This window comes from Gobius niger, assembly GCF_951799975.1.
Source record: "Gobius niger genome assembly, chromosome: 9".
NCBI classification, from domain to species: domain Eukaryota; kingdom Metazoa; phylum Chordata; class Actinopteri; order Gobiiformes; family Gobiidae; genus Gobius; species Gobius niger.
The window spans coordinates 9,049,620-9,076,351 of record NC_136860.1 but is presented as its reverse complement, the minus strand read 5'-3'; the positions used below and the strand labels follow the sequence as shown (position 1 = coordinate 9,076,351).

Sequence of the window (26,732 nt, the reverse complement as noted above, 5' to 3'; positions counted from 1 at the left end):
AGCTTGACCACACAGCCTACGGAGAAAATGGGAGAAATCTGCAATTGCTCTTCAGAGTTTACCTGTAGTTTGATGACAATTAGGAAGGCCAGCTATTGGCCTTGCTAGTTGTATTATGTACAGAGAAAGTCAGTCTGTGATAGGGCTCTGTTTGAGTTCACGTGAAAGCTAAACAAACAGGCATCGAGTGAACCCCATCACACGGAAAACCCATGTGACATATAAAAAAAACCCCTGTCTGTAGCCGTACAACTTGTATCCAGGCTCTCTGTGAATGCTCAACCGTAGTCACTGCTCCGTTGCGCCATTATCTCATGTCTATGGCTTATTTTTCTTATATTCTCTTATTAAATAGATTTGGTCATGTCTGTCCTTTTTGGCATGAGAATAATATTGCCAGCCTAGTCTTTGGTCACTCTTTTCAACATTCCTCAAGTCTTTTCCAAACAGTCTACACCTCAACCCCCCATGGATGGAAGTGTGCCTCCGGCAGCAGCCTCCTCCCCAGCCACTGCAGCGCTCGCGGGTACCAGTGCACTCCACCGTTGCTGCTTGGGGCCTGAGGTGGGGCTACGAGGCTGTAGACCAGTCTGAGAGGAGCCAGCGCCCAGTGGGCCAATCGCGGATTGTTCAGTGCCGCGTAACACGACGCCAGCACTCCGTCTACCACGATGGCGCCGTGCTGCGTCAGCGGGGCGTACAAGCCGCGACTCCTCCTCTCCTTCACGGCGGACACGGGCGCCCACTCTGACCCCTCGCCGCCTCGCGATGTCACCACGCATTGTCCCGGCTCGACATCGCTGGCAAAAACCGTCCGTAGAGAGGAATTTCTGCAGTCCGACACGAAGACGAGATGCGCCGAAGTGAGGGAGATGCTGGCCCCGCCGTTCGTTTCGATGACATAGAAAGTCTTGTTGACGTCGGGTTGCCGGTCCAGGAAGGAGAGCACCCGGCTGTAGGTGAGGGGGCCGAGCCCGTCCGGCGAGGAAGAGGATAGAACCATGTCCCCAGGCTGGACGTCCCGCATCCGTTTGGTGCCACCGTCTTCCATTGTCACCAGCGCGTCGCCCGGGAAACAGCCTCCGGTTTTAGCAGCCACGGAGTGCTCTGTGGGAAAAGAGACAACGGTAAGTCTGTGTAATATCTATGCTATGGATGTCACGATTCTAACATTTTGAGTCACAATATTGTGAAACAGGTGGCAAACAGGGCTGACGGGTCAGACAAAGAGCGGATCAGAAGCCCCTTATGAGAGACCAACAGGCCCGGTTTGAATCGTTAGGCCGTCCTTCTGTGGACCCACCACCTGCAGGAGGAGCCATAAGGGGCTGGGGCAATGTGATTTGGGCAGCTGTCCCCACGACCCGGCAATGGACATGTGGAAGAAAATGGATGGATGCATATTAGCCATATCTAAAGGAAGCAAATTTATGTTGATGTTTTCCAAAGTCCATCAATGTGTCTCATGAATTTACATTAATTACAAGAGTTCCTAGAGAAATGTGCCTATTTCCTCCATGCGCCCCACACAAACAAGGCTGCACATGGTTCCTTTGGAGTTGGCCTGGAGCTCCCTCAGCTGGCAGCAGGAGGAATGACAGCAAAAAAACATTAAATCAAAAACAAGACTCAAACATCCAGGTGCCATTGCATCATGGCTAGCTACTTCATTAGACTTCAACCAAAAGCAGGAAGTGTTTGATTGATGGATCTGAATAATGCATAGAGCGATTATGAGGTTGTTTCGTTGACATATTGAATGCAAAGCTTTTTCAATAGGGGTTTCCGATGTCTATCTATTAGTAGTGGAAAACATGAATCAGGCTTCTTCTGGAAACAAATATAATCTTAAATAAAAAACTGTCAAACTTATCTTATCTAGGTGCTGTTGTTGTCAACATTGTGAATAAGATGCATTTTGAGAAAATGGCTCTCAAAGTCACAATTTCTTACATATATCCAAGGAGAACCTGGGATTAAGTGCAATAACTAAACATTTTAGTGAGAAAATTAAGCCATTATTTGTTTCAAATTGAAAGTTTTTACTCTATTAAGAAACGTTTGGCTTTCTCTCTCCACTTCACATTTTACATTGTGACATCCTTACCCCAAAAGCCAATCAGAAAATGAATTTTGTGTTTTCTCTATTGCGGTGTTTCAGAGAGCAGTGAACTTGAACCTCTCCCGTGACAGAGCTGTGATACTGGGTCAATGACAGCGCTGTAAAAGTCAGACTTTGACTCTGACCAAGGCCCAGCTTATCGGAGCTCAGCCTGCCCAGCTGTAAACACGGAGTGTGGGACTGGCAGCATCAGAACAGCCACTTCCTCATTCTCATAAAGTCAGATACACTAAGCAAAAAAAGTTGTGTCCACTAGAAAATGTCTACAAAAGCAAAATTAAATGCTACTGCTACTTTATGTTAGCGGTTTAACTTTTCACCATATTGAAAAAAAACAACCCTGGAGTAGTATTTTTGCTTCATTCATTCATTGTTTAGATTGGTTGTTTCTTCTTCTTCTTCTTGGATTTTCTTGCATGATACATAGAACATATAAGTGCCCTTTGCATTTTTTAAGTCCATAAATCATCACCAAGCCTATTCTGAGCAGTTCTCCTCTCAAACGGTGTTTACTACAGCGCCTTTGATCTGTTAGCGTGCCATTGACTAAACCTTATATGTTTCATTTAAGACACATAATTCCCATTGCCGCCCACTCCAACAACACAGTCTGATACAAACCAAGACAGTCCAGTTTTTGTCTTTTTGGCCCAGATGTTCTATTGGCTCTGTGCACGTTTTTTGGCTAACTTCCTGTTTGCCGGTGTAGGGCTAACACTACTTCCGTAAATAATGCATTTTTATTTTGTTTTTTAATAGAAGAAAACTGAAATATACGTCACGCTGAGTATGAAGTATGAGTTTGAAGAAAATTCAGTTCAGTGTGTGGTGCTATTTAACGTTAGCCTTTAGCTTCAAGGCTAAAACAGCTAGAGTTGCAAACACAAGTCTCCTCTGGGGAATTATTTACATCTTGTGTAAGGTTTTTAATATATTAAGTAATTATAAAACAGCTGCTTGTTTTCACCATGAGGTTGAGGTTAAGGTTTACTTTATTAATCCCCGTAAGGAAATTCATTCTCTGCTCCATGAACTGTTTGATTTCAACAACACACGGCTAACTCTTCATAGGCTTAAAACACAAACAGGAAACAGTCGCCACCCAAGGAAGTTAGCATTATATTGCTAACATTCTGTACACAGAGCCTTTTAGGCAGGACAGCACAGGGTGAAAGAACTTGACTAGAAGCAAGAGACATTCAGCACATTGTCGGAGCCAGGTCCTGAACACACAATGTAGTGACATACACTGTCTGCAGAGGGCGCTCCCGGCCAATTCCAAATCCTGACCAGTCCAGTGCTTTTTCCTTCACATAGATATTATTGCAAACTTTGCTAAGGCGCCCAAAATAATGTTTTTTAATAAATTATGCATATGTCCACGTTAATGGATTGGACTTGTGGTTAGGGAAAGAGTGAAGTTTATCAGATATCCTTCGTAATCTCCACACTATTTGTCTGCCCTTTGTCTACACTGCCCTACTGCACCCGGGTCGATCAACTGTGAATTTCCCAAACGCTGCCAGCAATGCTCACCTATCAAGACCACTGTCCCTGACCTTTGTCCCATTCCAAGACACAAAAATAATAATATGACTTACATCATCAACACATCGCATTACAAGCTCGGTGGTTGACATTTGACCTTTATGTCTGAGCGCTAACTCTGCGTCGCAGCTCATGTGTAACGGCAGACATTCCTTTAACGGCGAGCATTCCTTTACCGCGCGCTGGGGGGAAAGAAGTTTGTCCTTTTAAGACGCCGTCGGAGCCGCGGTGGCAAGAGGTAAAGGCAGTCGGGAAGGGCTAATGTGTAACCAGCCGATTGTATCAGAGCACGGCCAGGTCACTGCCAAGGAACACGTACACCCCGCCTATACGGCAAGGACAAGGAACATCAGCTTGAGTGAACATGGCTTGACTTGTTACATCTGATCCTGAACAAAAGATATCAATGGCAGATTTTCATTGATGCTTTGAAAGACTTAAGAAAATAAGTTACAAAAATAAAAATTATTTTAGCAAGAAGGTCCTGAGTTTGATCCCCAGCTGAATGGGGTTTCCTCAAGGTGCTCCGGTTTCCCCTACTACTAAAAACATGAACAACAGGACAGGATGAATGATGTGTGTGTCTGAATAAATGATGGTGTTCGGAGGGTCCGCTGGTGCAGATGTGTGCAACCTGTCCCTAAGGGCAGCCATGGCTACACGATTTTAAACATCCCTCTGCCCTGTGTGAAGCGATTTGGGCGACTTGTGTCATGTGAAAAAGCTATACAAATTAGATTCATTTCCGATTTTGTTAAGACTATCGGGCTGCTCTTTGTAAACTGTGAATCAGTGCAACTTTTTCTTTATAGTGTTCAACAACAACAAGTGCAGACAAAAACTATGCGTCACAGTTTCAGTCTTATTAATATGCAGAGAATAAGTCATTCTAGAGAGAGAGGGAGGGAGGGAGGTCTGGAGTAAGTTGTCGAGGCCAAATATTTGTCCAAGGTGTGCGCGGAGACGGGGGGGAGGAGGTGATAAGATGGAGATATGCTTCGGAGGAGACAAAGGCAGAGTTAATGATCTCTCAGGCAGCCTGGGCCGTGGTACGGACTGCAGCTCATGGAGCAGACACGAGGAATGTGCAACACTGCTGTGTGTGTGGAACATAGCGGGTATGTTTTTTCATTCATTTTTTTTTTTTTTTAAAGAAAAGGACAGAGATGGCAGTTGCAGTGAAGTATCCATTCAAATAAAATTTAAAAAGTAGTGTACTGCCTCCCCTGGATCCCTCAATTAATGTGGGGCCCTTTGCTAATGCAACATTAGGAAATTAGGGTATTGTCTGCATACAAAAGTGCGTGGGAATGACTAATTGCACGGGGAAGATCGTTTATATGAATAACAGGGGACCCTAAACACTGCCTTGTGGACCTCCCATTGATCATTAATTTAAAGGAGCAGTAGCAGTGGTAGCAGTAGCAGAAGATACAACAGATGCAAGTTGAAATCACTGTAGCAACGTTGAATGTATAGTATTATTGCTGTTATAGTGGTAATAATTGCAGTAGTAGTAGTATTATGTGTAGTAGCAGCAGTGGTAAAGTGTCTGTAGAAGAACTTGTAGTAGTTAAAGGACCTGTAACAAGGCAGAATGCATAGTAGTGTTATAAGAGTAGTATTATGATATTATTAAATTATTAGTAGCAGCAGGATTAGCAGTGGTGGTAGTAGTAGTAGTAGTAGTAGTTGTGGTAAAAGTAGTATAAGTATTGTCTCGGAGTAATGACAGAAGCAGTAACAGCTGAAAGCACTGTCTGCATAACAACGCTGCTAAAAAAAAATCGGGATGACAGGAGCGGAGAGGTGGTGGAATGTGCATGACCATTGTTTGAGTATAATTACTATGGCAACCAGCTCCAGACCCCGCCCCCTTTCAATATTAAACCTGGGTTAAGATCCGACCTCAGACTGTTGATCTACAGGCGCTGTTACAGTGAAGAGGACGGGACAGAACGACCAAGAGTGAACACACTTTGCAAATAAGTGGAAGGAGTGATGTATTTGCCCCCTGACCACAGAGTAGCTGGTTCAAACCCTGTCAATGCTTCAGTCCTCACTGGTTCTGTTCACACATTCACAGTTAACGCACTGATGTACAGTTAAGGATGTTGTTTTTTGGGGAAGAATTGCCTCTTTAAGGCAGTGGTTCCTGACCTTTTTTCCTTAAAGCGAAAGCTAGGCCCCCAAAAATGTCTCAAAACCTTGAAAATAGCTGTCATCAACATTTAATATTATTACTTATGACCTGACCCTTTGACCAGACAAAGGTTTTTGTTTTGTTTTAATATTGTTTCGCAGTGTTTGATTAGCCTTTAAGAGGTGCTGTGGAAAAATTTTATTGCTACAATTTGCTGCCCTTATGTCCAGCTAGACTAGATTATAGTGTGATGACAGAGCAATCAAGTGAGTTTATAATGGAAGTCAATGGGGCCTAAAATGCAGCTAGTGTAACATAAGGGTTAAACTAAATGGAAATAAACTCACAAATTTAAACCTGAACCTTCCATTATTCAAATGCAGTGGCACAAATCTAAACCTTTTTGGACATTTTTACACATCAAATGACTTATTTACAGATGGAAATACCATGGGTCCAATCCGTCCTGGTGGGGCCACATTGTGAACGTGATTTCTAAATATTTAAAATATATGAAATGAAATAAAATCTGCAGTGCCTTTATTCTTACACTCGAATGTTTCAAAGTGATATTTATAAATGTATCTGTCCTTCCTCTTCACCTGCAGGGTCTCGCCTTATGCTCTGAATGGCTTCAGCGCTGACAGAAGCAGGTGCAGGTGCATGATTGCCTCCCTGCAGACCTCCCCGTCTCTCACCTCTGTCCCAGGACCTGCACCACCCGCCTCTGTCTCTCTCCTGTGACCTGACAGATAAGCTCACCTGACTTGACGCTGCAGTGGATGTGGGCCTTGGACTCGTAGTAGACCCAGTCGAACCCCGCCTCCACCGCCAGACGGGCCAGCATGGCGTACTTGTTCCTGTCCCTGTGGTGGAAGAGAAGAGACTGACAGTTAGCATTCATGAAGTCAACCGCGGTAACTTTGGAGAGTAGTTAATATAATATACTGTACCCAGACTTTTCTTTATTTTCAACACTTTTTACATTGTGTGATTCTCATTGAAGGCATTAAACCATGAATGAGCACATGGGATTATGTAGGAAACAAAAAAGAGTGAACTAAGTATTAATATGTTTTATATTTTTTAATTCTTCAAAGTTGCCACGCTTGATTCTTGGCAAATGTCAACAGTGTGTAAAGCATTAACCAAAGCAAAACGCTATTTTGAAGAATTTATGTCAACTTTTAACCAAATATTTTAATTCGTAAATAAGCGCCTTTAGTGAGAAGCTACAATGTAAATGGTCTTGAAGTAAAAACAATACATTAAAAAAAAAAAGGTTTCCAAACTTCCTAAACCTTGACAGTAAGCCCATGAAGTGTTTTTGAGTGATGTGCTGCTTCTGAGCCAGAATGAAGGCAGTGACAAATCATATTTTCATGATTGGACCTTCCAGATCCTACAATATTAACAGGTCTTGTACCTGATTTATTTGTACTAGTCGTGAAATGGAGTCTCGCTATTTTTTTCCGCTACCCTTGTTTCTTTGTACTTACCAGATTTAGTACAGCTATGTAACAATGTGTAATAACTTGTATCGATGTAGTACATGGACAGTGGGATATCGTGTATTCGTAGATTGGGGGTACATAATCTAATAAGGTTAGACTGAAGTTTGTATGATTTACCTCCAAACTACTAATACCCATAATTCCATTGTGTATGGAAGTTATTACACATTGTTACAAGCACATTACACAGTAGTAAGTTTGGGTTAGGGTTACATTAATATGCAGTCGTTTGGGGGAGGAAATACTTAACTATAATTATAATAATAAGTGAAGTAGAAATGTAGCTGTTGTTTGCAATGTATGTGAAGACGCCAGATAATGTTTCTGATGATGATGAGGATGTTTCAGCCGTTTAGTTACCTGTCTGAGGTTGTGATATCCACAGCACGTCCCTCGTAGTGCAGGGAGTCTTCAGAGTGGTGCCCGTCTTCGTCCCAGCCCTCGGTCACCCTGAGTTTGACGCCGGGCCACATGTTCATGACGGAGATGGCCAGGGAGTTCAGCTTGTCCTTACAGCGCTGAAACACACAACACCAGCACCGTTAGCACCGACAGGGAGACGCTTCGATGTAGCGATATCCAAATGACATATAACTAACTTCACATGGATGGACTTGTTTTACTAGATTACATGGCCACTGTGCTCCTTCCACCTTCTAAGTTCTATCTTTCACACAACAAAATCCAGGAAATACAAATTGGAGAGCTTTTTGCTGTAGAAGAAGCAACCAAATTGCACACAGTCACTCTCAATTGCACGAGTGACGCAAAATACTACTCCAGTTATGTTTTTGACAAGAGAAGGGGTTTTCCTGTGGTCCACAAACGCTTCGAAATAAGCTTTACTTCTTTCATTTTCCTCCAAATGCCATAGAGCTAATGTGAGTCGCAGAAACTTAGCCATAAAAGCAGGTTCAGTAACATCAGAATTCATTATTGATGGGAGGTCCACAAGGCAGTATTTTGGGTCCCCTGTTATCTGTCATGTATATAAACGATCATCCCTGTGCAATTGTTATGCAGATGATACCCAAAGTCTTGTATACGGTTTGAACACGGATGTCATTCATCTCGATTTGATATTTGGCGGGTCTAGTCGTAACTTTTTCTGACAAGGGCCACAGATTCACACCAATGCAAAGCTCGTTTGTACAGCTGTACGCAGAGCCGTGGGAAGATATTTTAGTTAGGGGGTGCTGAGGGACAAAATTTACCCCCAACATAACTTAACTCCCGCCTAAATCGAGAGCATTTTCTCCAGTTCAGCTATACCCAAATCCTGTAGGCCAGTGTAACACCTCATTTGAAAGACCTACAAAACTAAATTGATCTTTTTCCTCACATCAGATTTTCTTTCATCACTTTTTTTGTTGGGCAGTCATCTCATTTTTGTCAAATTTTCGTCAAATTATTCTAATTTTTTTTGTCATTTTTTTGTCAATTTTTGTAAATTTTTTGTCACTTTTTCGTCAATGTTTTCTCACTTTTTTCACATTTCCATCATTGTTTTCGTCTCAGTTTTGTCGCTATTTTCACACCTTTTTTCCAGAAGCTTTTGGACTGGGGTAAAGCTGGAGAAAATGTGCTCGGTTCAGGTGGGAGTTAAGGGGTTAATATTGCCTGCAGTTCACAAACTATCCACCAGGGGGTGCTGCAGCGCCCTCAGCACCCTGGGTTCCCACGCCTTGGCTGTAGGATGTTTTGTAACACCCAGTGATAGGTACCAAGAGAATGTTTCGTTCTGTGTACTGCAGCCAGCGGCACAGGGAACATTTCATGGGAAAGAACGCAGAATGGGTTAAATTAATTTCCAATAAATTCAGGAGGGAAAACGTAACACCATCTGCGAAAAAGCTACAAAGGCTACAAAACCAGATGAGATCACAATCTCCTGACCTAAACATCTTTGAGGATCTATGGATGGACCTCCAAAGAGCAGTGTGTGACAGAGGTCCCAGCGATCTCTCAGTTTGGGAATATTTTTGTAAGGAAGAAAGGGCAGAAATCCCTCAAACTAGAATCAAACTGTGCCATATTGGTGGGTTACGAGGTATTTACTCAGCAGGGTGCCCAGTCTTTTGGAGATCATTTCACCTTCCCCTTGCTTCATTGTCTACATTAATAGAAATTCTGATATATGGGGCCCCTATACCTTTTGCAACTTCGAGGACACAGATTTGCAGATTTGCGACTGGTAGCATTTGCTTATAGAAACCTGCTCATCTCTGCAGCGCGGATCGAGTCAAGGTCAGAGCGTGTTTGGGGCGAGGGGGCGGAGTTTGCGTGCGTGTGTGCGTATGTTTGTTTGGGTCTGGAGTTGGGATGTGGGGGGTGGGGATTGATTACAGTGTTGTGGCTGGGACACTAAGGACACGGCATAGACTAAACACAATAGAGATGGTGCAATCTCTCCAACAGGCCTAATGGAACAGGTGCACTCATATTAGGGAATACAAACGCACCATCCGATCAGACTGCTCATGCTGCCAGGCGCATTAGGGGTATTAAAAAGTTTAAATTATGCGAGTGCGTGGTTTAGAAAACTGCAGTTATGGAGAAAATGAAATGCAAATACGTAATGAAAAAGAAGAGAGTGGTGGAGGAACAAAGACTGTTCTTTTTTTTTGGGGGGGGGGGGTCCAGTTAGCTTATTTACAATGACTATGAACTTTCACCTGGAACAAGGAAACAGTCCGATCTACACATAAAGCTGTTTGATTATTTTCACTCAATCCACATTCCAACAAATTTGAATGGAAAATAAAGAAAGAAATAATCCACGGCAGCAGATGTTTTTTGTTTGTTTGTTTGTTTGTTTGTTTGATCAAAGCTTTTGTTGTGGTGTCTCTCGTCGTTTCCTTCATCCGCCACAATGCCACATTTTAGCCTGACTTATTAGTCTTTTAACGTCAACAAAAAAGGATGGATTATTTTAGTTTCTCTGTAAACACTAGTTCAATTCAAAATCTAACCAAGGTTTCCAATATCCCATCTGAAAAAGTTTGCATCAACAAAATAAAGTCATAAATCTAACACAGATTCTATTCATTCATGGCCATTTTTGTTTTGTGTTCGTTCCTTGAAATATAAGCAACGGTTGATCATTTTTTGCTATTTCATATAAAGATATTAAAAGATACAGTGGTATTAAATATCAAATTAATCTTGCAATATATTTTTTCCTCATGTTTATGTCAGAAATTATTAGCAAGAGTTTCTAATTGATCCAAATCTCCCACGCTCCAGTGCGCTCATGAACGTCACATCATTAGCATCATAAGCTAATGTACATTGCACGATTTAAACGAAGGATCACTCATCCCGGGGGACATCTTCTGTCGTAGCTCCAAAAACACAGGTCGTACTGTCGGTCGAGAGTGTCGAGCTGAGGAGACGGACGTGCTAGCAAGAGGCGCTGACTTCAGCAAAAGAGCGCCAACCCTGTGGCTGAGGTTTAAACTCTAACTTTTCCCAACTCATTTCTAACATCCCAATTCTTCACAGTGATGAATTTATAAGCTTCACAACTACCGGGGGCAAAATGGTCACAGAATAAAATAAAAAGCTAGTTCACTATCGAGACTAAGGCTTAAAGCAGTACTAACTCTTCCCCCTAGAGGCCATAAGCGCAACTGCAGGTGTAGTAGCAAGTTACGATTTTTTTAACTTATTAATTGTCTTGGAGAGTAAATACTACACTGACAGGAAAGGTGAAGGGAGAGAGGGTTACTGTGCATCCAATTATACAATGGAAATATTTTTTTTTTCATTCAAACCTGGATGTAAATACTGTTTAAAGTGATGCTAGCCCGCAGCTAGCTTTTCCCGTTAGCCTGTTAGCTTCTTCTTCGTGATTCCATTAGTGTGTATTGCTTTCTCCGGACCGGTGGCAGTCAAGTTGCAAACATGGTTTTCAGAGACACCAGGGGGAGATGAAAGACCCTCCAATCATCCTATAAACACTTGTATTACCCCCACAGGGGCAACTAAAAGGATTTATTAAGGTAAACACGTTACTTAGTACTGCTTTAAAGGGACTATACAGAGTTTAAAAATGTTAAAACTATGTATTTTCCTCCCCCTACATGTTCCAGCCATGTCCTAATGTGTAGATTGGGCTCACTTAAAAGTTTTTAATGCGGGTCCGAAGTGCCGTCATGCATGAGCTTTATATAGAAGCTGCAGTTACACATTAGACCTGAGGTGGCAGTAGTGGGTATAAAATGACGAACTTGCATCTAGCCCAGGGGCGGACTGGGACTGAAAAACCGGCCCTGGACTCTGACCAGCCTGGCCCAATTCAGCGTAAATGCGACACATCCACAAAGACGTTTTTTAACCTCTTACCCCCTGTCACGCTGTCGCTGCGTTTTCGTCAGATTTTTGTTTTTTCATCACTTTTTTGGGGGGTTTTTTGCTGTGTTTTTGTCAAATTTTTTGGTCACTTTTTGTCTTGTTTTTGCCATATTTTTTTTCACTTTTTAGTTGCTTTTCCAGCACATTTTGGTTCTGTTTTCATCCTCGTTTTTGTCACTATTTTGATGCTTGTCTTCTAAGCTTTTAGATGTGGGTAAAGTCGGTTAATGCGGGGGGTAACAGGTTAAGGAAAAAATTGAGAGGACCGGTGGCCCTAGAGTCCGTGGCCCTTCTGTGCTCTTCCAGAATGGACATATGGCCAGTCCGCCCCTGATCTAGCCCCTTTACAGATTAGAAACATCTGATTTTATACACTGATGTTAAAACAAAGTTATACATGCATAAAATGATGACTACAGATTGTGTTATGTGGCGAATGACCTGCCAATCTTCTCAATCACCGTGGAACTTTCAGGGTCGAAATATATCTCGAGTTTTACAACAACAGGTGTGTCTTTATAAACGTTAAAAAACATTGTAAAATATATAGTGGTCCATTTAAAGGTCTTTTACATGAATCATTAACTCATACGCACTCACATGCACTGGGTCATTATGAACCCGTCAAACTGAGGCCGCACCAGAAACCGCTCTGGAAGTGTTCTTGTTTTGGATGCCATGGCAGGATTATGGTCAACTTAAGATGCTGGATCACCAAATCCATCGTCATTGATGTGACCGTCACAGAAGCAATCAGCCATAGATACAGACGGCATCTTAATTGTCTGTACGGTATACGCTCATGTTCGAAGCGGCCAGAGCAGGAAAACAAAGAAGAGGAAAAAAAGAACTTTCTTCCACTTCACCGTTACTGCAACAAATTAATTATGGATATATTTTTCTACTAAAGAAAGACACAGACACATGGAGAGTAGCAAAGTGGTTGAACAGCCCATAAATACAAATACCGTTTTTTTTCGCTTCTATGGAAAAAAATTGGCTGCAAAAACAACATCCATAATGACCCGATTTTGGCTTGACTTTATTTGTATGTGATATACATGTCCATTGTCCAACTAAACAAATCTGTGAGTTTACAGCCATCCAGAGGCCTTGTTTCCCCGGCAACCTCATTCTCCAGCCCTCCACAGGAGAATCCATCTTGAACCGCTCCCGTCCTCACCGTTTGGATAGAACCAAAACTGGTTCAGTTCAAAAGACACTAAATCGGCGATCACGGAGACACACAAGGTGCAGCAAACACACATAACTTTTTTCATAACTAAATATTGCATGGATTTGTAATGTTCTTGATGCAAACGCTGCTCCAAACGTGCGACCTCTACCGGAAAAACAATTCAAGCCGGCGCAGTCCCAGATTGATGTTATTGGCACTGTCATAACAATCTGAACTAAGGTCACATGACTGTCTCATAAAGGCGAGACAACATTCCAAATGATGACAGGACTTTGAGCCGTAAGATGAATGTGGCAGGTTTGTGAAACCGGCCACTTCCCAATCATGATCGGGGAAAACATCTGGACATTTTCTGTTTGTGCTTTTCTTTCCAAAACTGTGTCTCTCCCATTGAGCTATATCTGCTCCTACTCCGACTGAAATTATGGCATATCGTGGACACAACCTATTATACTTTTATAGACTTATTTTTTATGACTAACTTGAGACCATCCTGTAATTGCTTTTGTTTCAGAGACACATAACAAAACATGATCTTCTTTGTGCTCCTTTCCGATGCTGTGAGGTTGGAGGATTCTTCTAGTCAATGAACGAGGTTTGAGGTATGAAAAAGGAGAGTTCTTTTCTCGAGGGAACATATGGTTAAAGGCAGCAGAAGGTTAATTTAGCAGAAAATGCCCCCTTTAAGTGCAAAACCAGGACATATAAAAGCAATGACTCAGAGTTTACAGCAGGTCTAAACCGTGACTAACTCATGACAAACCCGGAAATAAAAGTCTACACCAGGACCAACACCTTCAACTCAAACCTAAATCCAACTGACGGGCAGAATCATGACTCAAAGCGGCGCTAGCCCAGACAGCGCGAGGTTAAACCGGGCCCGGAGCTCCTATATCCCGCGGCCGCTGGAGTGGTCACCTGACGTATAAATATCTTTTATGATGCGGCGCGTGCATTATTATAGAAATCATAAATGTTCCCAGGCAGCGCTGCGGCCGACTGCTCAAGGTCTGTTCTTTTGGGGAAGGCTGCATACTTGAGGTCAGCTGCAGCGCGCGACACATCAGGCTGCAACCGTAAATGTGAGGTTTCAGGCGAGGTACTGAAGGTGAATAGGGAGAAACATTTAATCAACAGATATCGATTTCTCAAACCTCTGCTGTGCATTACGGACTAAGTATGGGGAAAAAATGTATTGCAAGCTTCCTGTTCATTTATGTTTCCATACAAAACTAAGGCATTTTGTGCACAAAACTGCCTGTATTATTTGCTCTAAAATCTAATTAAAGTGTAAATGTACGGCTTTAATTTGTTGATGTATTAGTTGCAAAGATTTATGTCAGTTTCACTTTGTTTAGTTTTTAAATAAATATTGCTTAAAAAAAAAAAGAAATAATCAAGCTAGGAAATATGGTGCTTTCCAGGCACTAGTATATTTCCCACTTGAAAAGTACGACCCATAGACATATTATTAATAGACCGTCATTACTCACTCCTCCCCGTTTGACAAAATAACTACGTTCAAGGGGGAAATCATGGCGGATTTACAGACTCCTCCTCCCCAGCTCTGACGAAGCATGTTCCTAAAAAGGGCATAAGGGCGGGATCTTCACCGTAGACTCGGCCCTTGCGTGACATATAGTTCGGTCGAAGCCGCGCAGCTACAATGCTAGCAGTCCGGCCCTCATTAGTACGAGATTTCTGAAATTTTTCTAATGAAAACCAGCCTGGTTTCTTTAATTGTGCCTAACCCAGCGTTATCACAGGAGCAATATCTAGCTGTAGAAAGTTAAAAAACAAACAAAAAAACAAGCACCAAGCTTTAGAGTTATTTAGAACGTGTCTAAAGTACAATGTTATGCAATGTAAAACTAGCTTGTTCTGCCTCCACTATATGAAGGCACAGCAGCAATGCCGGCCAATGGCGGCCCCTAGGGTCGTTGACGTGAATCTCTGCTACAAGCGGCCATTGGTACGACCTCAGAGCGTTCCAGCTGAATAAGCTTCTATGCAAACAAAACGGCTAATGCTACAACAGCTAGCTAATACGTTTGTTAAGTGTGACGTCACGACTTCAGCTTCCGGGTCCTTGCAGACCGGCAAATATTGGAGAAAAAAACATTAAAAACTCTTAAAAACAACAATCAATATTTCTGAAACTCAACAGAGAGTTACTGAACATATATATTTATCAGACTCATTTGCCAAAAATGCCGCACCTACTGCTAAAAAAGTATTATTTACTAAAGTCGCTACTTTTGGGGTTAGCGTAGCTGCTGCGCCGACGTTAGGTTTTCCCTCCGCTAACCCGGATGTACATTTTGGTAAATATTACTTTAATAGCAGTAGGTACAACATTTTTGGCAAATGAGCCTGATAAATAAGTATGTTCAGTAACTCTCTGTTGAGTTTCAGAAATATTGATTGTTGAATTAAAGAGTTTTTTTTTGTAGTTTCTCGCACATCTGCCAGTCTATGCGAACCCGGAAGTAAAGCTGTGACGTCACCACTAAACAATCGTATAAGATGCTAACGTTATACGAACGTTTCTCCAAACCAGATATGATTCAAAACACGCGACATAACGTTATGTTGAAAGCTGTGACCAAAAGTAACGTTCACGTCACTGATGCAGTGGTTTTGTTACAGTTGTATCATTAGCTGCTCCTCCACTGGGGGGCGCCATTACTGCCTCCATCTCGCATTCGAACTCGGAGCTCTCTTGAGGTCTCCGAGTTTAAGAGTGGCTTTCCAAGGCATTTTTCCAAGTGGGAGGTCGGAAATTTACCAGTTACCTGGAACGCATCATTAGATATTCAATAATAGGGCTGGGACAAAATAGCGTTTTGCAATGGATCGCGATACGTCTTTCCGTGTGTAACCATGCATGGCATTACTTTTGACACTTAACTCAGTTCTAGAAATACATATACAAATACTAATAATGAATTAAAACAAAGGAGCGCAGTGCTGTTATAGTGATTTTCTCCATAGCGATGTTCCAGAGACGTCATAAAATTAATACTGACAAGAAGACTAAGATGTTAAGAGAGAAAACTAGTTCAAAATGTCAACATTGACCATTTCATCTGCCGTGTCTGCCTGGCCTTAAATATATTTGGAAATGTTTTCCCTGTTATAATGTTTCATTTAAGTGGTTGCTCCACTGTAGGTTTTCAAAGACGTCTTGCCTTCTTGTCGCTCATCTGATCAATCATTTTGGTGACAAAGCTGTACGTAAAGGGTTTAATGGTTTAAAGTTGCTCCATAATCCAGAACAGACCTGGAGTGGAGCTTCGCTTCATTCTCGCAGGTCTGAGTAATCCTGCTTAGTTTGGTTGTTTCTTCTTCTACTACGGAACACACTCCCAGTTTATTTCCTCATTTTCAGATAGAACATGGAAAAATGCCAACACTGTGATCTAAAGTTGTTCATTTTTGGAAGTGACCCACATGTGCAGAAGCGGACACAAAATTGGATGTGTAATTGGAGCCAACGTATTGACAACATAAAAGGTTTAAAAGAAGATCTAGAAAGAAGAGAAGTAGGGTTTTTTGAGGGAATGGATCACTTTAAAAATATTTGTGGTGGAACTGTCCGGATCTTTTTCCCCCTTCAATTTAACACAGATTTACTCCTGAACGCAACAACACAACAACCAGCAAAACAAGAGAGCAGGCGACACAAGTCACAGCTTTTTGCACTTTTCATTCACTGCGGTTAATGCTCATCACTGAATCTGGGAACCTTAGCCTTGGTATAAGCTAAGTTCACGCCACCGACACGTGAGTTCTGACTGAATTCTAAGGAAGCGCTGCTCGTTATTTCCCTTTGAGTTAGTGGCAGCATCTTCATTTTCCATGGCAGGCAGTGAGTTACTGATGGACAGTCATTAGCATCATGCTAAAAACATCATATTGTTAGCAAAGCCTTCACCAAAGGAAACTTCATCACAGTAAACTGTCTTGTCTTGAAGCTAAGGGCTAACACGGCTCAAGAGATAATGGACCTGTCTTTAGTGTAAATATCAGTTTAAAGCATCTGTATCCGGCTATTTTAGCCATTCCAAAGTTAAGTATAGGCATTTATATGATATATTGTACCACTACCACTATGGAGCACTAATTTTTGTGATAAATATAAGTGTTTTCTGGAGGTATTTTTCAAACCCGGAAAACAAAATGCTTGGATTCAGTTAACTCCGCCCCCTTTCTCCGCACATACAACTTCTTTAGCAGTAGTAGAAATATAAATACCACAGCAAAAAGTAAAGTTACTTCACAATGCAGTTATAAGGAGTTGACATCTGCAGCAGCTGTGTTCCACAGCTTCATAAATGGCTAACAGGACGGCACAGTAGTACAGTGGTTAGCGCTCGTGCTTCACAGCTAGAAGGTCCAGGTTCGATTCCCATCAGGGACGGTGCGATTCTGGCGAAGGTTCACCAAACATCCATCAAGTGACAGTCACAGAAAAACACTATTTTGGTGATAGTTGCTGAATCCCGGAAAGAAATTCCAACTTCTGGTGAGTGGCCTCTTCTTTAGGAAGGTTGAATAAAGTCCTATCCTCTCAAACGTGCTTTTCTCCGTGACATTATCGTTAGGTAAAAATAAAGAACAGGTGTGTCCAGAGTAGGTTAGAAAGAGCTCCATCTTCACAACCTTCAGTGCAAACATGACGTCTGTTCAGATGCTCAGGGGTGCGTTTGTTTTCCCTGCAGGGGCAGCGCTGACACGTCAGGTACTTCCTTTTTTTCTTTCTTTGCACTCTGGGGGTGTCTTTGATGAGGAAGTAGCAACATGGCTAAAAGCTCCACAAAGTTGATTTTGCATGAGATAGGTCCTTTAATGTTTGTGCTTCTCCAGTCAAGTAGCCAGTAACTGTCCAACAGTAACTCTCTGTCTGTTTTCTTCAACTATTTATCGATTTAGGCAAGCCACATACTAAAAGTTTAGACGGAGGATGAACATTAGACTGAAGGGATTGAAATAGACAGTGATGTTTTATGAATAGAGCCGAATCCCAGCACTTTCATCCAACTCTTTCTCGTGTGGATAAGCACGGTTACCGGGAGCTATTGTTGTTTTTTACTATCATTTTAAACTACTTCAATTTTCACTTTAAGCTCCTGACATCAGCAAGAGTTTCGGAGAACATGGATTTCAACATGAAAGATCACTCAAACATACATGAATGAAACACAGCCCCGACATGGCCCCAAAGGTCGAAAACATTTGAGGATTCACCCAGAACCAAAAAAAAACAAACATGTATCTCAGCTATTTTTTCATTCAATTCCAACCAGTCAACGACAACAAAGTGTAAACCTTGACTTCTCATGATAAGATGTGCCATAAATACAAGGTTCACATGCATTTTTGCCCCTGTGTGCTATTTCTATATGAGCGCAACATTTCGGGCATGGTCTACTTTTCACAATATGAACATTTCAAAATTTCTGTAGACGCATAATTGTAAAGCCATTTTTAGTAGAATATTTCTTATAAATCGAGACCATTCTCAAACTTTACCATGAAAGGCCTAATTTAGCTTAATCTAGTAATTTAAATACAAGTTTCAATAACAATCAGTGTCAGGATATTTATTTTTTTGGACAACACTAGTCTGAACACTCTACACAGTGAGTTCACATGGATATACAGTATGCAATCTCACTGTGAGTGTTTAAGTATCCTGGTTATGTCCATTTAAAACACAATGACCTCAATTCAATATCCTGGATAAGCGTGAGATATGCTAAACCAGGATACTCTCACTGGTAGATTTCGACAGATACAGTGCCGTGTAAACAGAGTATCCTGGTATCTGATGGACACTGAGCATGTGTGAACTATTGTACATGGGGATTCAAAATGTTGTATCTTGTAATAGCGTCATTTGCCGAAGCTGTGACAGAGGCTTCGGCGCTAACAGAAGAAATAAAAAAGGAAACGCAGCAGTCGGTCTGAACGTTTTGCATATGTTTGGATCGACTGCTGTTTTTCTCCAGTTAACAAGGCAGCGGGCAATTTATCAGCGTCCGTTAGCCTGTGAAAGGTGTCTTTCCTATAGCCGTTAGCATTTAGCCATTAGCCATCACAAATCAAGAACGGTCCAAATGTTTTCAGCTGTCAGCCATCCACCACATGTAACTAGCCTGGCTAACACCAGACTAAAATCACAAGTGATATTTAGTCTGGGGACCACCAATTCATTTTCTCGTTGGAGAGGTGTGGTTTACGATCGTCCATACTCGTTTATTGGGCGATACGAAAAAAGAAAAAAATGTCTATCATGCGTCTGCACGTAGCCACAGCCAATCATATCATCGTATGAGATGACGTATGACGTACCCGCTGTAAACTTTTGAGCTAAATTATTTAGAACAAGGTCTAAAGCTTGATCGAAAAATACCATCGTGTCTGCTGCTGTCATGTTGGATCCGTAAATAAACTTTTTTTTTTTTATCCGTAAATAAACTGCAATCTTCCGTATATCGAATAGCACGTCATCGTCTTGCCGTCCCTCCTCGTTCTGTGATTGGTTCCCAAATCCACCGGAAAATTTCGGCCATGGTCCCCAGGCTGTTGTGCAGTTCGAAATAATTCGAGCGCACACAGCAGCCTGGTGTTAGCCAGGTTAACATGTAACATAAATCAATAATAAATGTACAGATCTTTTGAAATGTTGCCTAAAATACGATGAAGTGTATGAAAGTGTCCTCTGAGCTAAATGCTAATGTCATATTCAGTTTAAGGCGAGATTCCGCAGGTGAATAAGGAAACTTTTTAAATATAGTGATATGAATTTGAAACTTTTGCTGTAGATTACTGGCATAAATATGAGAAAAAAAATGTATTGCAAGTTTTCTGTCATTTCATGTTTTCATAATATTTTATGCCTAAAAATCCGGCGACAATATCTGAATAATGGATCGAGCCAGGTTCAAATGAATGATCTTAGTTTGTCGACATATTAGTCACAAAGAAAGACATTTTGGATATCTTGTTTAGTTTTAAAATAAGCGTTTTAGTGTAAAAATTTAAATTTCGCCTGTGGTTTTGAAATTCAAAACTCAATAAATCAGATGAGGAATTATATATTAAAAAGTCCGACTGAAAAAAAACTTAAATATTGTTCAGTCCAAGGCTGTAGAGTCTGAAGTTTGTAGGAGCTAAAGTGGAGTCACACCAACGTGAGAAAATGCCTCTTGAAATGACAATTTCCTATAAATCAGTGCAGTAATTAAACATGTTTTTTTGAAGATAAGGACGTTTTTTGTTTCCATGTTAAAGTTTATATAGTAAGAGACCAAACTGGCCCAAAACCTGAAAATGAAAAAAAAAAAAAAAAAAAAGGTGCTGCTTTGTCTGGGGTTGGAAACACAGCCAGTGGCCACTAAACATCACCATTAACACGTGTTAATGACAGGGAAACCACAGACGTGATATACCTGACACGGACATACCTCACCATACTTCAGTATAGGGACTGGCTTCACCATTCACTTGTGTGACGATAGAACACTTGTACTAACAGGCTCAGACAGCTAACGGCGTTCCTGTGATTTCTCTGGCGCAGACTGTCCTGCGTCACACCATCAGGCTGTCTTTACTACTTAATTCACACCAGCAAGGTGGGTGAAGCGTCTTGCCCAAAGGCACAACGGCAGCCTGTGTAAAGCCAGGTCGAAACCACTTCAGAGTCCAGGAATAGGACTGAGTCAGAGCAGCGGCAGTAGCAGCAGCTCGTCTCCTCACCGCGCTCCAAACTACATCCAGATGAGCACTTGACTGCACTTACAGAGTATTAGGGCTAATCCGGGACTGAGGCAGGACTCAACCTACAGGACCAGACCCCGACCAGATCTGCACCAGACCGGGACCGAACCGGGACTGATGGGTCGTTCATGACACACTCTTTTCAAAGTTTTTCCAACAAATTCTTTCTGCAATTGTTGCCCAAAGTTGTATTGACGTGACGCACATTTCAAAGTTAAAAGATAAAATCCATTCTCGTTTTAAAGAGACGTTTTAATGGAAAGGTGAAAGTAAAGTTTGACTGTATTGTGCTGAATTGACAAAAGTCTTGCGCTTGAAATTGGGACGTCTTTACAAAATGGTCCCGTGACACGTCATAGAATATTCCAAGCCAGTTAGGAGGCGAAGATTTTACACAAATAATAAGGAATTGTTTAGCCCCAAATCGACTTTTCCAATCACACAACCAGTGGAAAAATCTGGACGCTTTTCCGACGGAAAGCCGGGACAAGTCACCCTAACTAAAGACGAAACAGGCCATGCTGTAGTTTTTGAAATGCTAAATTTGCAGCCTTTTCACTTGATCGATTGAACGCAGCACTTCAAGTCCGAACAAATCTGGAGAACTCAAAACTTCGCTCTCCAAACCTCATCCAGTTTACTTTAAGAGATCTTTCCTCAAGACAGATTGCGCATTATGACCAGTACATGCCAATATTATGCCCTTCCCTGTGGATATCTCACTTCATAGCCGACAGAACAATTGCCCTAAACGCAGCAGCCTCTCACCCCGGAGACACCAAAAGACGAACAGCTATAGGGTCAGGTCATGTACTGGAACAGACACGAGAAAATCAAAACTTAGATGACGTGAGGATCAGCATCGAGACGTTTCAAAATCACACACGCAGAAAGAAAGTCTGTGCAAGTCTGTGCATCTAAGTCAAAGAGTTTAGACTTCCTACTCGAGACAACGGTGAGATTCAGGGCCTTCATTTTGGCGCAATTCCTTTTCGTCGCTCAGAAAACTTGGAAACGCTGGGGGATCATGTGAACCCTCATCGGCAACACTTTATAAGAACTACACCTTATTCAGTCTTAAAGGAACAGGCCACCGTTTTCCCCCATACTGAGATATGTTCTTGCCTGAGCTTAGACGAGTTGATGCGTACCCGTCTGGTCGTTGTGCGTGCCCTCAGTCACGCAAAAAGACGCAAAGATGTTGCTAGCATTTGGCCTGTCCCAGTATATTCCTGTAGCAAGCTCTTCCGCGGGCACGCACGTAGACCAGACAGGTACGCATCAACTCGTCTAAGCTCAGGTATGATATCACAGTATGGAAAAAACGGTGGCCTGTTCCTTTAATAAATGATGAATTAACACTTAATTCATCATTTATTAAGGATAAATAAAGTGTCGTTATTATAAAGCGTTACCCTCCTGTATAAGATCACTGATGTGTGTTTTAATGTTTATAACCCGAAGAAATAAACGACTCTTGCTACTGAATCTAACTTTACTGAAGAAGTGGGACATCCAGGCTAAGTAGGTGGGACGTTGTGGGGGGCTAAAGGTCTAAATGGCGCCGCAGGGGGGACCCGGCGGTCACCCTAAAGAGCATCCCTCATCGCGCCCTCACCTGCGTCATGAGGCGGTCCGCGCCCGTGTCCTCCTCGTCCTTAAAGATGATGTCCGTGTTGTAGTTCGGCGTCAGCTCCTTGAAGCGCTCCGAGCTGCGCGTGATCTTCCCCTCGGGCCGCCCGCTCGCCCCGAGGGTCTTCTCCGCCACGTTGGGGCTGAACTGCTTGTACGCCAGCGGGATGAGCTTCTTCGGGGGCCGCCGCTTGCCGTACGCCCTCCCCGGACCGCAGCCCCCGACGGCGGCAGGTGCGAGCCACAGGAGGAGCGCGCAGCAGAGGAAGAGCGCCGGGACCCGCATGGAGGGGGGTTTGGTGGTGGTGGTGGAGGAGGAGGGGGGGGGGGGGGCGACGACGACGACGGTCCGCGTCACCTCCTCCCCGGAGAAAAAAAAAAAAAAAAAATTAAAAGGAAGCTGTCAAAAGGGGGCTCACATGCTTCGGGAGTCTCGGGTCCTGAAGAAGCAGCGTGGCGCGCCGCTGTCCCACGCAACTCAGCTCATTTTTTTTTTTTGTGTGCGTCCCTTTTTTTCCCCCTTCTTTTTCGGTCGCGCGTAAGAGAGTAGTAAAGTCCGCGCGGAAGGCAAACAGGTTCAAAGTCGAAGTTGAATGAGAAGGAAGGGGGGTGGGGGTGGGGGGGTGACAGCCAAAAGCACCGCTATCCCGCCGCGTACAGCGCTCCCTGTCCCGGCATATACGTCCTTGTCTTCCCGGCGCGCGCTCCCAGCCTAGTTCCTCTCCTTTCCACTGCCGCCGCTTCTTTCCCTTTTACGCAGCGACTTGAAGGCTTTGAGTGATCCAAGGGCTGCCACTTTCAGACCGCACCCTGCTGCCAGCCTCTCTCTAACTCTAACCCTCTCTCTCTCCCTCCCTCTCTCTCTCTCTCTCTCTCTCGCTAACTCTCCTCTCTCCGCGCGCCACCCACCCCACCTCAAGGCCCGGCCCCCCCCGTGCGGTCGGTCGCTCGGTCGTGGGTACATGCAGGGCGCAAGGGAGAAAGCGTGTGTGCTCCGGGAAACTGCGGCCGCTGCGCCTGGCTTTTCCGACTGAAGTGGAGCCGGACTGGACTGAGCTGAGCTGAGCTGACAGAATGCGCGCACTCAGGATGTAAACAGCGCGATCGATACAAATCACGTTACGCAGCAGCCTATGCACGCAGCGGGACTGTATAGGCTACTTTTACGCACGGAAGTATAGGCTGGCCAAAGGGGGGAAAGAGGGTGAAAGGAGACTGGGCAGTGCTCCCTAGGGCTGCTTTAATGTTCTACTCATTTAGAAGTGAAAAAGAATAAAAAATAATTTAAACAAAATCAGTGTAAGAGTAGAAAAGTGATGAAAGTGCGTCGTCAATTTGAGCGAAATAATATGTTATCTGACTGATTTCTTTAAGCTCTTAACTCCCACCTTTTCTCCAATTTCTCGAAAAGTGTTAACAGCCTATAGGTCAGTGTCATGCCTCATTTGAAAGCTAAGACCTACTGATCTAAGCAGATGTTGTCACTTTTAAATTTGGGTAACGCCGAACTGGAGAAAATGTGCTCGGTTACGAGGTGTTAAATGATCATTTATTATATTAAAGGTGTAAGAACATACACGTTTATTCTTCTTTGTGAATGATTCTTCAGCCCGATGGTTTCACTCGACAGCTCAATGTGGGAGACGAGCGGGGAGAGACGTCCAGCAAATTGTCAGAGTGCAGCAGCCTTTTCCACACGGCTGCATCCAACTATTTCACTCCAGTAAAAGTACTGATGTATGTACTTTCGAGCAGAACTATTATGACACAACCCAGAGACCAAATATGCGATAAAGAACTCTCAAAAAGTGGGAAATACTGTCAACATTTCCTGGCAAAGCAAAACACCCCATGGAGACATATATGATGTACAAAAAGTGATCAGAAAAAGGTGCTTAACCAGGGGCGGCAATTGTGAGGTTCAGAGCAAGGTGAAAATTGTCCCTCCACGGTGTAAACTTACCCCAGCTTTATGTTAAAAGGGGGGTTTTATGCAAAATCTACTTTTTAAAGCTTTACATCATGTTATTTTGTCATTCACTCATTAAAAAACATGCCTGAAGTGTTGCCTTGGCACATTCACGTATTTTTGAATAATCTGTAAAAACTCTGATGGCGGCCATTTTAGGGATAGGTTCGCCTGAGTCCTCCTAGGAACGCCTCCACCTCCTGGAGACGCCTCCGAGCTTTCGTCACCAGCCCAGTAACCAACCACTGCTCCTCAGCAGAACCCCCTCCCCACTGATGCCACAGACAGCGTGTGGAGGGGGCGTGTCCGAAAGGGTCAGAGGTTCTTAAAGAGACAGAGGCCTATTTCAAGACATTCGCTACAGCCATTTTGAGAGAGCAATTTTATACAAGGCAGTTATTCTAATTTACTGCATTTACAGACCAACAGAAGGTTTGGTCGTCATTGTAGTGTGATATAGACTGGTGCCCCTCTTTAAGTGTGTTTACATGCACTCGAGTATCCCGGTTAATGGCTAGTATCCTGGTTTTGTCTGTGTCCATGTGAACGCAAAATCCTGAGTTTCCTGGATATTATAGAAACCGTGATACTCTCACTAAGTGTTTACATGCGCTCGCGTATCACGGCTATTAGCCATAGTCCGATCACGGCAGATTTGGGGATATGGTGCTAACTTAAATCCCCTGTTTACGTGATCAATCTAAGGATCTCGGCTTAGATCCTCGAGGCTGTCTCTTTAGAATGCCCACTTTGCCTCAGCTGAGGTAGACGACGGCAGCGGCAGCCTGTGGGTAATTCGTTCCCTGGGTCTGTCTTTGCCATTGATGTGGATCAAGGAGCACTGCTGGGAGAGTGTGGAGCTGATGGAGTTCACCGATCGTGAGCGGAGAAAGAACTTCAGGATGAGCCGGTCCTCCTTCAGCGTTCACGGACCGTTTTATTCTTCTTGCCAGCTAAAATATTCAGTACATTTAATTGTTTCATTATTAAAAGAAAAGAAAAGCTCAGTCTCCTCTTGACTCCAGAAATAGTTGTCCAGACTCGTCGCCACTGCCATGTTTGTTGACGATTGAAGGAGCATGTACAGGAAATGGGAAGTTGCCTATAACCAGGAAATATCACACACATGCCGTTATATCTTGGTTATTGCAAGTGTGTGTTATGTATCCACACAGTTTCCAGGGTACTGTGCCATTTGAGCTCAATATCCTGGTTTCTCATGACTGCAGACGTAATGGGCATGTGCGAGGTTTGGAAATAGATGCAGCAGTAGCACTAACTTTCCATAACACTGTAGTTTCTCATGTAAATAGTCATATGAATATCCTGGTTTCTCATGGCTCATGAGTGTGTTTACATGCACTCCAGTATCCCGGTTATTAATCACGTCTCGGTTATGATAATATACTGGATGTTTACATGTGTCTGAGAAACCAGCATACTCATATCCCTGATTACATGAGACACTATCCAGGATATTTGGGCTCCTGAGGCTAATGACAAATATGGTAAGACGCTAAACACCTTAGCGATGTTGCTAACACATGGCTTTTTCGGACATTCCTCTAAACACAGACACAAGAACTGTCCAAGAAAACGCTTCAAACTGGTGGTTGTTTGTAGTAGTTTTATTGGTAAAGTTCACTGTGATGTTTTGTTAATGGTGGCGAGAAACTGTCGGAAAATCCTGTGAGAGCATCCTGTTTTCTGATAACCTGGATATTGGCTTTATCCAGGAAACTGACATTAGGGCAGAGACAAAACCCGGAAACTTCAAATCCTTGTTAATAACCTGGATACTTGAGCACATGTAAACGCACTCATGCAAACATCCTAACAAGAATGTTGTCCATGACTCATAACCGGGATACTTGTTTAAGTCTTCCAAAAGTTAACAAATCCTGAGTACAGCCAGTGTCGAATCCGGCGCCTTATAGACCCAAAGATCCCAATATGAGTTCCCTCTTTTCAAATAATATGTTGTTCCTCGTACATTTCACTAAGCCGGGTAAACATTAAAAATGGACTTCACTGGAGTGGTATTTTTCTTGGGAACATTTGAAAGATAAACATTAAAGGTGCATTATGCAACTTTTTATACTCGTGCATCTTTAACCTTGTAGTGACCCAGTGGATGGGTGGTCAGCATGGCAGGCTCCAGGATCAATGGTTTTGTTAGGTTTTCAGGATGGAAAGTTAAGGCGCCATGTTAAGCACTCATACAACCGCTGGGTCACTAATGTAAAAAGCTGCGTAATGCATCTTTAAAGAACATAATGAAACATTAGACCAACTTTTGCTAACACAGTTATATTAAAGATTTTGCAGAAAAAAAAAAAAATGAACCCAGCTTTCTTTTGACTATTTTTGTGATGTTTATAGTTCCACCTCATTATTGGACACTGACAGGACGTGACATAGGTTGAAGAAAAGAATTTTAAACTGTTGCCGTGCCGACCATGTTT

At 42.8% G+C, this 26,732-nt stretch overlaps 1 protein-coding gene across 1 annotated transcript; it reads right to left on the bottom strand.

Moving 5' to 3' along the window:
• Positions 1-404: 404 nt before the first annotated feature.
• LOC306967776 (indian hedgehog B protein-like) lies at positions 405-22,620 on the bottom strand. The gene is made up of 4 exons (XM_079562955.1): positions 22,285-22,620; positions 7,688-7,845; positions 6,576-6,679; positions 405-1,107 (listed from the first exon to the last, which is right to left on the bottom strand). Exons 1-4 carry the CDS (start codon positions 22,582-22,584, stop codon positions 452-454), a joined length of 1,218 nt encoding a protein of 405 aa, XP_079419081.1. The 5' UTR covers positions 22,585-22,620; the 3' UTR covers positions 405-451.
• Positions 22,621-26,732: the final 4,112 nt, after the last annotated feature.